The 14,971-nt window shown below is 42.4% G+C and overlaps 1 protein-coding gene across 3 annotated transcripts in view; it reads left to right on the forward strand.

The window, feature by feature from the left end:
- The first annotated feature begins 12,895 nt into the window (after positions 1–12,895).
- DARS1 (aspartyl-tRNA synthetase 1) overlaps positions 12,896–14,971 on the forward strand; it is a 67,436-nt gene continuing 65,360 nt past the window's right edge. Inside the window, exon 1 of one of the 3 annotated variants that reach the window (XM_082658335.1) lies at positions 12,896–12,987. Coding sequence is in view for 2 of the 3 variants with exons in the window: in XM_082658333.1 (XP_082514459.1) it covers positions 13,112–13,177 (66 nt within the window). In the remaining variant the exon portion in view is untranslated. Of the gene's footprint in view, positions 13,249–14,971 lie in introns of all 3 variants that reach the window. The other 2 variants (XM_082658333.1, XM_082658334.1) reach the window with 2 other exon arrangements.

Consider the following 14,971-nt stretch of genomic DNA (forward strand, 5'->3'; position numbering starts at 1 on the left):
CAAAATCTCAGAAACAGAATGGAGAAAATACAAGAAACATTTAACAAGGATCTAACAGAACTAAAGAGCAAACAAACAGTGATGAACAACACAATACCTGAAATTAAAATACTCTAGAAGGAATCAATAGCAGAATAACTGAGGCAGAAGAAAGGATAAGTGAGCTGGAAGATAAAATGGTTGAAATAACTGCCAGGGAGCAGAATGAAGAAAAAAGAATGAAAAGAACTGAGGACAGAGTCAGAGACCTCTGGGACAACATTAAACACACCAACATTCAAATTATAGGGGTCCCAGAAGAAGAAGAGTAAAAGAAAGGGCCTGAGAAAATATGTGAAGAGATTATAGTCAAAAACTTCCCTAACATGGGAATGGAAATAGTCAATCAAGTCCAGGAAGCACAGAGAGTCCCATACAGGATAAACCCAAAGAGAAACACGCCGAGACACATATTAATCAAACTATCAAAAATTAAATACAAAGAAAAAATACTAAAAGCAGCAAGGGAAAAGCAACAAATAACATAAAGGGAATCCTCATAAGGTTAACAGCTGATCTTTCAGCAGAAACTATGCAAGCCAGAAGGGAGTGGAAGGACATATTTAAAGTGATAAAAGGGAAAAACCTACAACCAAGATTACTCTACCCAGCAAGGATCTCATTCAGATTTGACGGAGAAATTAAAACCTTTACAGACAAGCAAAAGTTAAGAGAATTCAGCACCACCAAACCAGCTTTACAACAAACGCTAAAGGAACTTCTCTAGGCAGGAAACACAAGAGAAGGAAAAGACCTACAAAAACACACCCAAAACAATTAAGAAAATGGTAACAGGAACACACATATCAATAATTACCTTAATGTAAATGGATTAAATGCTCCAACCAAAAGACACAGACTGGCTGAATAGACACAAAAACAAGACCTGTATATATGCTGTCTACAAGAGACCCACTTCAGACCTAGGGACACATACAGACTGAAAGTGAGGGGATGGAAAAAGATATTCCATGCAAATGGAAATCAAAAGAAAGCTGGAGTAGCAATTCTCATATCAGACAAAATAGACTTCAAAATAAAGACTATTACAAGAGACAAAGAAGAACACTACATAATGATCAAGGGATCAATCCAAGAAGAAGATATAACAACTGTAAATATTTATGCACCCAGCATAGGAGCACCTCAATGCATAAGGCAAATGCTAACAGCCATAGAAGGGGAAATCGACAGCAACACAATAATAGTAGGGAACTTTAACACCCCACTTTCACTAATGGACAGATCATCCAAAATGAAAATAAATAAGGAAACACAAGCTTTAAATGACACATTAAACAAGACGTACTTAATTGACATTTATAGGACATTCCGTCCAAAAACAACAGAATACACTTTCTTCTCAAGTGCTAATGGAACATTCTCCAGGATAGACCATATCTTGGGTCACAAATCAAGCCTTGGTAAATTTAAGAAAATTGAAATCATATTAAGTATCTTTTCTAACTACAATGCTATGAGACTAGATATCAATTACAGGAAAAAAAACTGTAAAAAATACAAACACACGAAGGCTAAATAATACATTACTAAATAACCAAGAGATCACTGAATAAATCAAAGAGGAAATCAAAAAATACCTAAAAACAAATGACAATGAAAACATTGTCAAAACCAATGGGATGAAGCAAAAGCAGTTCTAAGAGGGAAGTTTATAGCAATACAATCCTACCTCAGGAAACAAGAAACATCTCAAATAAACGACTTAACCTTAAACCTAAAGGAAATAAGAAGGAAGAACAAAAATACCCAAAGTCAGTAAAAGGAAAGAAATCATAAAAAGCAGATCAGAATTAAATGAAAAAGAAATGAAGGTAACAATAGCAAAGATCAATAAAACTAAAAGCTGGTTCTTTAAGAAGATAAACAAAATTGATAAACCATTAGCCAGACTCATCAAGAAAAAAAGGGGGGCTTCTCTGGTGGCACAGCGGTTGAGAGTCCGCCTGCCGATGCAGGGGACGTGGGTTTGAGCCCCAGTCCAGGAAGATCCCACATGCCACGGAGCGGCTGGGCCTGTGAGCCATGGCCACTGGGCCTGCGTGTCTGGAGCCTGTGCTCCACACGGGAGAGGCCACAACAGTGAGAAGCCCACGTACCGCAAAAAAAAAAAAAGAAAAAAGGGAGAAGACTCAAATCAATAGAATTAGAAATAAAAAAGAAGTAACAACTGACTGACACTTCAGAAATACAAAGGATCATGAGAGATTACTACAAGCAAATATATGCCAATAAAATGGACAACCTGGAAGAAATGGACAAATTCTTAGAAAAGCACAACCTTCCAGGACTGAACCAGGAAGAAATAGAAAATATGAACAGACCAATCACAAACACTGAAATTGAAACTGTGATGAAAAATCTTCCAACAAACAAAAGCCCAGGACCAGATGGCTTCACAGGCGAATTCTATCAAACATTTAGAGAAGAGCTAACACCTATCCTTCTCAAACTCTTCCAAAATATAGCAGAGGGAAGAATACTCCCAAACTCATTCTATAAGGCCACCATCACCCTGATACCAAAACCAGACAAAGATGTCACAAAGAAAGAAAACTACAGGCCAATATCACTGATGAACATAGATGCAAAAATCCTCAACAAAATACTAGCAAACAGAATCCAACAGCACATTAAAAGGATCATACACCATGATCAAGTGGGGTTTACCCCAGGAATGCAAGGATTCTTCAATATATGCAAATCAATCAATGTGATACACCATATTAACAAATTGAAGGGTAAAAACCATATGATAATCTCAATAGATGCAGGAAAAGCTTTTGACAAAATTCAAAACCCATTTATGATAAAAGCTCTCCAGAAAGTAGGCATAGAGGGAACCTACGTCAACATAATAAAAGCCATATATGACAAACCCACAGCCAACATCGTTCTCAATGGTGAAAAACTGAAACCATTTCCTCTCAGATCAGGAACAAGACAAGGATGTCCACTCTCGCCACTATTATTCAACATAGCTTTGGAAGTCCTAGCCACGGCAATCAGAGAACAAAAAGAAATAAAAGCAATACAAATTGGAAAAGAAGAAGTAAAACCTCATGTGAGAGAAACACCATTATCCTCATTTTCTGGAGAAAACTGAGAATTAGAGATGTTAAATGACTTTCCTCAAATCACACAGCTGGTGTAGTGGACACTATTGCCTGTACTATTACTACTATGATCTGTTCCTACTCACAACACTTCTGACACCAAATGTATAGGTTTGCCATACCAAGCAACTTCCTGAAGACATCAGTTGGGTGTCCTGCAATTCAATTCAATTCTGACACTATCTGGAGTTAGCACAAGTTAAGGGCTCAGTTCCACAAGGCTGCCCCCTACTTCAGATACCAGTTGTAAGTAGTGGGTTCCCAGGTTACCCACACTTCTGTCTCACGGCTACAAATCAGTGGTTCCTATGACCCCCTCTTCAGTTTTTGTTTTTGAAATTACCCTTCACATTTTATATATTTTTAAGTTTATTATTATTTTGGCTGCATTGGTCTTCGTTGCTGCATGCAGGCTTTTTTTTTTTTTTACCTCTAGTTGCGGTGAGCAGGGGCTACTCTTCGTTGCGGTGCGTGGGCTTCTCACTGCGGTGGCTTCTCTTGTTGTGGAGCACGGGCTCTAGGCATGTGGGCTTCAGTAGTTGTGGCACGTGAGCTCAGTAGTTGTGCCTCTCGGGCTCTAGAGTGCAGGCTCAGTACCTGTGGTGCACAGGCTTAGCTGCTCTGCAGCATGTGGGATCTTCCCAGACCAGGGCTTGAACCCATGTCCCCTGCGCTGGCAGGCGAATTCCTAACCACTGCGCCACCAGGGAAGCCCACCTCCTCCCCAGTTCTGATAATTTGCTGTAATGGCTCACAGAACTCAGGGAAGCATTTTACTTACTATTACTGTTTTATTAGAGGATATTATAAAGGATCCAATTGAACAGAACCGGATGAAGCAGTCCAGAGGGCAAGGTCCAGAAGGATCCTGAGCACAGGTGCTTCTGTCCCCATGGAGTTGGGTTGCACCACCCTCCTGGCACATGGATGTGTTCACCAACCCTGAAGCTATCCAGACCCCTTCATTTAGGATTTTTATGGAGGTTCCATTAGTAGGCATGATTGATTAAATCACTGGCAGTTTGTGATTAACTCAATCCCCAGACCCTCTCCCCTCCCCAGAGGTCCGGGATGGGGGGTGAAAGTGAGGCTGGAAGTTCCAACCCTCTAATCATCTTGTTGGTTCCCCTGGCAACCAGCCCCCATCCTGGAACTACCTAGGGGCTTTCAGCCACCAATCACCTCATTAACATACACTCAGGTGTGGTTGAAAGGGGCTTGCTATGAATAACAAAAGACACTCCTATCACCTCTATCACTCAGGAAATTCCAAGGATATTAGTAGTTCTGTGCCAGGAACCAAAGATGAAGATCAAATACATATTTCTTACTCTGTCACAATATGACAGCTGTCTACTCAGCATGCATTCTCCATTTCCTCCTTTCTAACAGAATCTGATTTTGTTTAGTATCCATCTCTCTCCCATCTATCCATGTGCTTCCACGGAGGCAACACTCCCAATCCAACCCAGTAACTGGTTCAGGCATGTAATCTAATTTTGGCCAATTAGATGTGAAGGAAAGTTTCATGCAGGGATTTTGAGGAAAGGTTTCCGTGTTTAAGAGAGTACGAAATCCGATGCTGTCATGACTGGATGTGATGCCTGAATTAGCTGCAGCCATCCTGCCACCAGGCTAAGGATGAGACCTGCAGAACTGAGAAAAAGAAAGAACTGCTCAGTCCTTGATGACATTGCTGAGTGGCTGGATCAACCAAACCTGAGCTCTCCCTTCCTCTAAACTCTGTACTATATGAGCAATATGTTCCTTACCGTTGGAAACAGCCTGAGTCAGGTTTCTCTTCCTTGCAGCTAAAGGCATCCTATCTGATTCAGGTGGGAAAGAGGGGTGCTAAGATTTGAATTACATGTAGTCATGAGAGAAGTAATAGCAGAAAGAAGGACAGCAAGGCTGGAGCCAGAATAAATTTGCAATACAAGAACTCAAAAAGCTTGGCAATTCACAAAAGGACAAATATTGCATGATTCCACTTATATGAAACACCTAAAATATTAATAGTTAAAATCATGAAAACAGAGACTAGCAAGATGGTTTCCAGGGAATTGGGGAAGGGGAAATGGTGAGTTGTTTGCTGATGAGCATAGAGTTTCAGTTTTACAAGATGAAAAAGCTCTACAGATCCATTATGCAACAATGTGAATATAGTTAACACTACTGAACAGTACACTTTCAAAAGGTTTAGAGGGTAAATTTTACATTATGTGGTTTTTTTAATCACAATTTTTAAAAACAGCTTAGCAAACTGGAGTCATTTAGGCCACACTTCAGAGGCCCTGAAGACATTACTCTGTTGTATAGAACACTGGCATTGTTCCTCTTTCCTTAAATCCCACTGGCTGTTTCCATGCCTAGAATGCTCTTTCCCCAGATAATGTTCATGGCCACATCTCTCATTGCCTTCAAATCTTCAAATGTCACTTTCTCAATGAAGCCTACCATGACCACCATATTTAATATTGCAACCCACCGCATCCTCCCACCCCTCAGCACTCCCATTTCCCTTACCTTCTCTACTTTTTCTTTCTTTTTTTAAAAAAATTTATTATTTATTTATTTATTTTTGGCTGTGTTAGGTCTTCATTGCTGCACACAGGCTTTCTCTAGTTGCGGCGAGCGGGGGCTACTCTTCGTTGTGGTGCGTGGGCTTCTCATTGCAGTGGCTTCTCATTGTGGAGTATGGGTTCTAGGTGCACGGGTTTCAGTAGTTGTGGCATGCAGGCTCAGTAGTTGTGGCTCGTGGGCTCTAGGCTCAGTAGTTGTGGCACACAGGCTTAGTTGCTCTGCAGCATGTGGTATCTTCCCGGGTCAGGGCTCAAACCCATGTTCACTGCATAGGCAGGGAGATTCTTAACCACTGTGCCACCAGGGAAGCTCCTCCTTCTTTCTTATTATCACTTTCTAACATGTTATAGAACTTACTTTTTATAATTATTTTTTATTGTCTGCCTCTCTCCTCTAAAAGGTAAGATCTACAAAACCTGGGATCTTTATATTACTTTGTTCCCTGATGTATCCCAAATGCCTAGACTAATGCCTAGCACATAGTTGGCACTCAACAACTATTTGTTGAGAGAACGAATGAACATTAGTCATCGGCTAAAAGTGTTATATGCATTGAGTTTATAAAATAAAATGTGAAAAATGACTTCTGTGCTAAGATGGCAGATCCAGTTCTGCTCCTGCCCCTAGTCCTACAGAAACTAGAATCAAAAGGATGGGAAGACAGAAGGGGAAACCATGCCCCCAAAATTCAGGAAGCTGGAGAGCAGACAGAGCAGTGGTAAACAACTTTGCAGATGTGAAAAGCTGAATCCTAAGGTAGTAGTCAGGATAGCTGAGAATCAACCTAATTTATATCAAAGAAACCTCAGAAGACTCAGGACAAGCAGCACCAACTACCTCTGCAAATGTAGGTGGGGAGGAGAAGTTACAATAAGGAAAACTACATGAGAAGTATGATTCCTATATCCCTCCTAACTCCACTCTTTTGGCAACAGTTCTCTTCCACTCTGACATGATGTATTCTCTAGAGAGGGTGAAAGAGTAGGTCCTTGGACTTTAGGAACTGGGTGCTGCACCAAAACTAGGGGGATTCAGTGACCACATGCATGTCGAATGCTGAATATTCCCAGAACATTGGCAGACCTTTACTCTTCAGGCAGGAGATTAGAAGAGTTTTATCCTGAACAATCTGACCAGAGAGGGGGAAAGATCTAAAGATACTGACACCTAGGGTCACCGATTAAATGGCCCAACCAGATCATTACACAGTAAAACCTGAAAATGGCAAACCCCAGTCAAATGCTCAGAGCTTCTAATTAGCTTTTTAGTCCCCACTTTTAACATGAACTGACAATCAAAGATTCACCCATAAACAAATGAGTGAATGAATGGACGGATGTTACAACATCACAATATACAGGACATACAAATTAAAAGAAATAAGGATTCACCAGACAGCTAACGTGGGTCTCTAACATGGAAGATAGAGACCAAAAACAAACAGAAAGCAATTTGTAAGACATGGGCTATGCAGAGAGAATACTTTAAAACTTACCCCCCAAAATCACCTTATTAATATGCTCAGAAAGATGAGATATTGCATTCAGGTAAAAAGATCAGGATTCTATTCTTTTAAAACAATTTCAGAGAACAAAATGGTACTTGGGGAAATTATATACATGATGGCAGAAATGAGAAAATCTCAACTGAAAGATTAGAAGATAAAGCTGAAGAAAGCTCCCCAAAAGCAGTTCAAAAAGGCAAGGAGATGGAAAATGGAGAAAAATGATAAGAAAATAAGATGACCAGCTCAAAAAGGTCAATATTTGAATAATAAGAAGTCAAGAAAGAGAGCAGAGAGGAAATGAAAGGGAGAGAATCATCAAAGAAAATTTTCAAGAAAATGCCCCAGAACTAAGTAAGTGACTGTTCAGATTGAAAAGCCTGCTGAGTGTCCAGCACAATGTTGAACTTAGACCCACAGGATGGTACACATTGTGAAATTCCAGAGAATTAGGAACAAAGCAAAGGACCAGTGGTAATTTACATAGCAGATATCCTGCAAACTTCTTTTTCCCAGGGGAAAAAGCATCACATACAAAGGATTAGGAATCACAGTGGTGCTTGAAACCTTTTAACAGCAACACCTAGAATGGGTCCATGGGTCCCATGGTCATTTTCCTGGTCCCTAAGTGCATAGTTTGGAATGGACACATTTGGTAGCTGGCAGAAGCCCACACTGGTTCCTGACAACACAGGAACACACAAGACAAGCAAGGCCAAGTTCAAACCCTGACGGATTTGCTCAGTAAAGGTATGACAACCACTTTTATATTTAAACAGTTTGCTACTTACTTACAGTAAAAAGAATAGCCAAAGGTGCCACCCCAGCTTGGTCCTTGTCCTACACACCAAAAAAGGATAACACTGAAACAAAAGGGACCAGATGATTGCAACGTGACTCATGGGACACCCTGTTGCTGAGGAGGCTGGACTTCAGCTATGGAGTTTTACACTGTGTAGCTCCACTGGTGAGAGGCGGGTGGCTGAAAGTCCCATACTTGATCAGACAGCCTCCCAGAGGAGACAGGGAAGCCAGTGGGAGACGGCTTCTCATCCCCTTGTTATAGGAGGATCACAAGGTGTTTTTCCAAGACAGATTAGCTGCACTTCAAGTCAGCCCTTGCCTATGTGGCTTATTTGGATACCTGCAGGGAGGTCAGGTGACAAGGCAGAACTGTTCCCTTACACCTCCTTGGCCTGTGGGTTAAGGGTATCATATTGCAGAAAGCTAATAGGAAAACTCTTCAGTCTGCTTCCCCTGTCCCCAGCCAGGACAGTAAATCATAGAGTATCACATCCCCAGGGGGAATGGCAGTCTCTGAGTGCAACCCTTGAAGACCTGATAGCTGATAGTCCCCATCATATTCCTGTTTTCACCAGTCTGGCTCTGGCAAAAAGCAGACCAATCCAGGAGGTTGACAGTTGACTACTGCAAATTCAACCAAGTCGCAGCTTTAGTTGCAGTTGTATCTTCACTAGAGTAGATTCACAAGACCTTATGATATGTGGCCACTGATCTGGCAAATTTTTTGCTCCCATCACTATCAGGAAGGGAGCCAGAAGCAAGAGTATTGCCCCAGGGCTATGTTCTAAATAAGAATAATCTATCAAGGTAAGGGGATCAAGGTAAGGAAGAAATTCACATAGAGGCTTCACGGGCAATGGAAAGATGGAAAGTTAAGATTCCTACCCTAGCTAAGGGACACTATATGGGAGTTTTACTCAAATTTCTGACCATCAGTTCATATATTAGGACTATACCTAATGGAGGGAATAAAAGCTTTAAAAAAAATCCTAAAATGGAACAGCTTCATAGACCTCCTTCTATGTTGGAATCTCATGAGTATGATAGAATGTTTCCTTGATCACAAAGGTTCAGCGCTGCTCCCTGAGGAGTGAGTAAATTATCCTGCCCTGTTGAACTCAAGAATGGCCATGTGACTTGTGTGGCCAATGAAATAGAAGTAGAATGTGAAATATGTCACCTTCAGGCAGCCACTTTAAGAGCTAGGTTCTCTTTCACCTATCTCTGTGATCACGGAAGCATGTGTCAAGACGGAGCATCTATCAACCTAGATCCCTAAGTGACTACAGGAGCACAGCCCCTTTGCTAACCTGCTACAGACATAACATGAGCAATAAATAGGTTTTGTTTTAAGTTGCTGAGATTTGGGCGTCAGTCTGTTAGTAACTAACACAGCATGTCTAAGCAATCCTGACCAGATAAGAGGAGGCTCTCCCTTAGAGTCTGCTTATCTGCCCAAAGCCCAGATCTTCTTGGCCTTTGCAGTGGACATTTGTAGTTGCCTTTCCAGGATCCATTTCCCTGTCCCATAGCTTCTGACAGTGGTTTCCACATGATTCCAGTAAAGCTAACTCTGTCCCAAGCTCCAGGGGAAATTCTACCTAGGCTAAACCAATCAGAACATTCCATTTCCCTGACCATAAGGATTAGGTCAGTAGTGGACACGTGCCCTTAACTGGCCCATTCAAAGTGAGTCTTAGGGCTCTTTCTGGGAATGCACATACTTACCAATATTACAACGATTTTCACATTTCTTTATCATTAGTTACACACTGTCTAAGTGGAATATGTATTATTGAGAATCAGGATCCTAATTTATCTTTTTATTGCCAGAACCTGGCATAATGGTTGGCACAAAGTAGATGCTTATAAATAATCATTGATCAATTAAAAGGGGAATAAAATTTACTCCTTTTCTTTAAACTTCACTCCTCAAATTTCAGGGCCACCTATCTATCTGCATAGCCACATTCAACTATTTGCATCTCTGTCCTTTCCTCCATCCTGATTTAAGAATAAATGATATGCCCAATGTTGGCCTTTCAAAAACCTACAGGTAAAAATTTCCTTCTCATTTGCCTGGGATATGTATGGCATTTGTATGGCAGATCTCTTCTGGGCTCCCTTCTGCTGAGCAGTGTCAGCACCAAAATCCCCACACTGACTGAAGTAACTGTCTGCCTCTTTGTGACTGTACCATACCGGCCACGTGCTACTGCAGAAGTCTCAGTTCCATTACCAGTTCATGGGTTCTTCCTAAATGGGTCCTTAAAATGCCCAGAAATAATACCAAATACCAAACAACCTCCAGGGCAATTCTAACCTTTCCCGTTCTCCTCAAATCACCGATCTTCCTTTTCTCCCTCCCCTCGAACCCCTAACCCCAACATTCATAACTTAGCCTCCTCCAGGGAAAACAGAAGTCATCACATGGGAGTTCTCTCATATTCCTAAAAACAAGTATCTACAATATCCTATCCTCACCTCCAGTTGTGATAGAGGAAGCGTCCCTCCTCCCCTTGTCCCACCTCCTGTTTTGAATCCTAACTCTCCCTTATAAAAAAAAACTTACACCATCTCTCAATCCTTCTCTCTCGCATATTCATCTACTTTTTCATGAATCCTTCCCATTAGTTTTTTTTTTTTTTAAGATTTTTTTGATGTGGACCATTTTTAAAGTCTTTATTGAATTTGTTACGATATTGCTTCTGTTTTACGTTTTGTTTTTTGTTTTTGTTTTTTTTTTTTGGCCCCGAGGCATGTGGGATCCTAGCTCCCTGACCAGGGATTGAACCCACACCCCCTGCATTGGAAGGAGAGGTCTTAACCACTGCACCTCCAGGGAAGTTCCCCTATTAGTTGTTTTGTTTTGTTTTGTGCGGTACGCAGGCCTCTCACTGTTGTGGCCTCTCCCGTTGCGGAGCACAGGCTCCGGACGCGCAGGCTCAGTGGCCATGGCTCACGGGCCCAGCCGCTCCGCGGCATGTGGGATCTTCCCGGACCGGGACACGAAGCTGTGTCCCCTGCTTTGGGAGGCGGACTCTCAACCACTGCGCCACCAGGGAAGCCCCGCCCCCCCCCATTAATTTTAAATGCACTCAAGTCTTCTCTTACAAAAAGCTTCACTTGACTTATTCCCCATTAGCTACAACCTATATTATTCCTTCCCCTCTCATCCAGTCTTCTCATTATCTCCTGAAGAGAGGAAAAGCATTGAGGTATAGTGGTTAAGAACATGGATCCTGGCACCACACTAATTGATCTGAAACACATTGTTTAATGGCTCTGCGACCATGGGCAAGTTACTTCACCTCCCTCTGCCTCAATTTCCCCATATGCAAAAAGATTATAATATCATCTCTCTGGTGTAAGCATTAAATGAGTTAGTATTGATATATGTGAAACACCGACAACAGTGCTTGGCACAGTAAGCACTATATAAAGGTTTGCTATATTCCTTTTACTTTTATTTCTTCACTTTCACTCACTTTTCAGCCCATTCTGATCCCATCACTTCACCATGAAGTGTTTACTAAGAACACCAATGACGTCTATGTTGCTAAATCCAACTATTTTTCAGTCATCATCTTACTTAAGGTCTAGGCAGCAGTTGACAATGTTAACACTCTCTTCTTAGAACATTCTCTTTCCTAGTCCAGGGCTTCAACTACCACCTACCCGCCAGTGTCTTGCCCATCTTTATCTGGAACCCAGACCTCTCTTCTATGCTCCAGATCCCACAAAGCCAGAGGTCACCTGGATATTCTCCCCTTGAAGGTCTCAAGGGCATCTCATATGCACTACATCCAAAACTGAGCCATGGCCTTTCTCTCCCTAACTCCCTCTGGCTTAAATATTCTTTAGGCCCCTCTTCATTTGGCTGACCCCTACTCCTACTTTAGAGTTTAGATGAAGCATCACTTCCTCAGAGAAGCCTGAGGTGAATGCCCTAAAAGAAACTTTCATAGCACTTGGTACCTCTACTTCATACCTGCAATTAGATGATAAGCTACACAAGTACAGGGACCATGCCTGTCTTCTCACTATTCTATCCCAGGACCTGAATGCAGTAGCCTCCAGAGCCCTTTCATTTGCACTAGGCTCTATCTGCACTCCTGAACAAGTATAAAGTGTGCCACTTTGTGCCAGGCTAAGACTACTAGTATAGTTAAAACTTGACAAAGTGCAAAGAAGCATAGCAGAGGAAATAGTATTTAACCAAGCCCCCAAATTACTTTTAGTTGCAATAAGAGGCTCATGGATGGCAATTTTTTTTTTAAGCCTAACTTGGGGAGATTCATCCACTGGACAACCAACATTTTGCATCGCCTCTAACTGTGCAACAGGTCCAGGCAATCAGAGCAATTATGTGTGGGTTTCCGCCATTGTGTTTACACCTATCACTTGGGTACCAGTACCCAAACCTACCTTAGCAAGCCAACTGCCTATAACTCAGCACTCCTGTGTCCCAGTACATAGCAGCTTTTTGCGACGAGGTCTGCCATGAGTCCAGGCAGCTACACTGTCACTGGGGAGTCTTGAAGGCGGAGAAGTTCAAGGGAGGAAAAGTCGAGTTCTGAGCATGGGTGGATGTTTTAGTGAACAAGCCGCTCTTAAAGCACGGAGGAGTAAATAATAGGGCTGAAAGACAACACAGTAGACTTCGCAGGTATGACAGGGCTGAAAAGTGAAGGCTTACAAGGGCGCGCCTCCTGGTACCGTGGGACCCGTTGCCTCAGAGTCAATCCCGCGAGACTATAATTCCCGGGGATTCCCTCTTAACTCCAGGCAAACACCCGTAGGGGCGGGGAAAGAAGAGAGACGTCGGCGCGCAGCCGTCCGCTTTACAGCACTCCGGGATCTCGAGAGAACTGCGGTTCTCGCGATCTTTCCGGAGCCGACCCTCCACAAGGATTCCGAGTGCGTGTGCCGAAACGGGAGGGCAGGGAGGGTTCTGACTCTGCGGGAGGGAGAATCCCCTTTGGCCTGCTCTACGGAAGCCTGCGAGGGAGGGCGGCGTTCGCTGCGTAGTCCAGTTGCCCAGATGCCCAGCGCCAGCGCCTGCCGCAAGAGTCAGGAGAAGCCGCGGGAGATCATGGACGCGGCGGAAGTGGGTTTCCTCCTTCCTTGGGCCTGGGAGGACAGACCCCTGGGCCAGACCGCGCTGAGGGAGGGAGTATGGTGAGCGGGGCCTTAGCCTCTGGATCCCTGTCAGCACTTTGCGTGCAGGCCGCGAGCCTGGGATCCGGGCGCCCAGAGCCCTCACCGGGCCTCCAGGGCCCTTGTCTGAGCAGCGTGGCCAGACCCACTCCGGATCGCATTTCTCACTGGGGCCCCTGGGAGACCTGGCCTGCAGGAAGCGTGTCCCGGGACTGGGGGATGGCGGGGGGGGGGGGGCGCCGTAAAGTACCAACTGCCCCGGAAGTAGGAGCGGCGGGGTGACATTTAACCTCCCTGAGTTAGGCACGTCCTTCGAGTAATCCATCTCTTCCCCGGAAATTTTTAATGTCCACTAGTAATCGATTTTTGCTCTGCCCTCGTGTTGCTAATGTTTTTCAAGTAATGACAGTACTTCGTAAAACGATCTGCCAGCATGTTTTAATGACCATTTTCCATGTGACAGCTTTAAAGAACACTTGTCATTTTTATTTTCTTTCTTCCCCTAAGTAACCCAAGTAAGGTAGGTAGGGAAGTTTGCAGAGAATGCGTTTGAAGTCTTTGAGATGATGTGACCCAAAATCATCTATGTAATTCATAATACCCTGCGGTCCTTCAGTGCTTTTCGGAAGTGAAAGTTTGAAACCATTCTACAAGTTATGTGTGCTCTTAGTGAAATTGGGATCCCTACCTGGCTCCTTATTTTTCTTTTGAGGAAATATGAATTTGTGATAAACTGCGTAAGGCCATTTTAAGAACATTAGATGGAATAAGGGATGCTGAAATATGAACAGTACTAATAAGCGACCCCCTTTTTTCTGTTCACCTGCTGTAACCTATTTATGCTGCCCTCCTGCTACATTGTGTGACTGTATCTTTCTGTTAGGGCTGGAGTTATCTTCGTCTTTAAGGTGTATTTTTTTTATTTCGCAAAAAAATGAAAAAACTTCATTAAACACCTTAACATGTTGTCTGGTTTGTTTTGGTATAAACACAAAATCTAATATCTTCCAAATCTAAAGGAGAGGATTCCAACAAATAGCTGTAGTGACAGAAACTAATTGTTTCATCCACATCCTAAGTTACCTTGTAAATTTTAAGGAAACCATTTTTGTGTATTCTTGATCTGATTAGTTATATAAACCACCTTTGCAGATAGTGTAGGTCTATGTATAAGGTAGACATTGTGGCAGAGTTATATAACTTTATAGCTAGAAGGATCTTAAGAGATCATTTTCTAGATAAAGTAAGATTAAAATAAAAGGCCACTTACCAATTTAATAAGTATAGTTTGTTAATAACAATCTGGACTCTAGGTCTCCTTTCTCCTGTTCCTGACTTAAAATCTGTAACAAGAATTTTGGTGTCATACTGTCAGTGTTGAACCACTTAAACCTGAAATCATGAAGATGGTTTTTAGAAACAGGAAGCTGGTGAATTTTTTTGTTGATGTTTTACAAAAGGAAAGTTGTAGTTAGCTTATATCCAGCATCTCTGATTTCTAAAAACTGGACATCTGGTACTCAGAAAGCCTACCCCTAAATGTTTGTTCTCTTTGAACATCTCTTCCTGTAATAGGAAGTTAATAAAACTGTGGTACCTCATCCTTCTCCCTTCACAGAGGAAATTTATAACTCTGCTTTGAAGTAGTTTATAATCTCCTTTTTGAAGAAAGTAGTTAAGATGTGTTGTACATGTGTGTAAATTTTATTTGAGAGTGCTATTTTGTATGGTATATCGATCCAGG

The sequence above is a fragment of the Grampus griseus genome (genome assembly GCF_964374135.1).
Source record: "Grampus griseus genome assembly, chromosome: 7".
NCBI classification, from domain to species: Eukaryota; Metazoa; Chordata; class Mammalia; order Artiodactyla; family Delphinidae; genus Grampus; species Grampus griseus.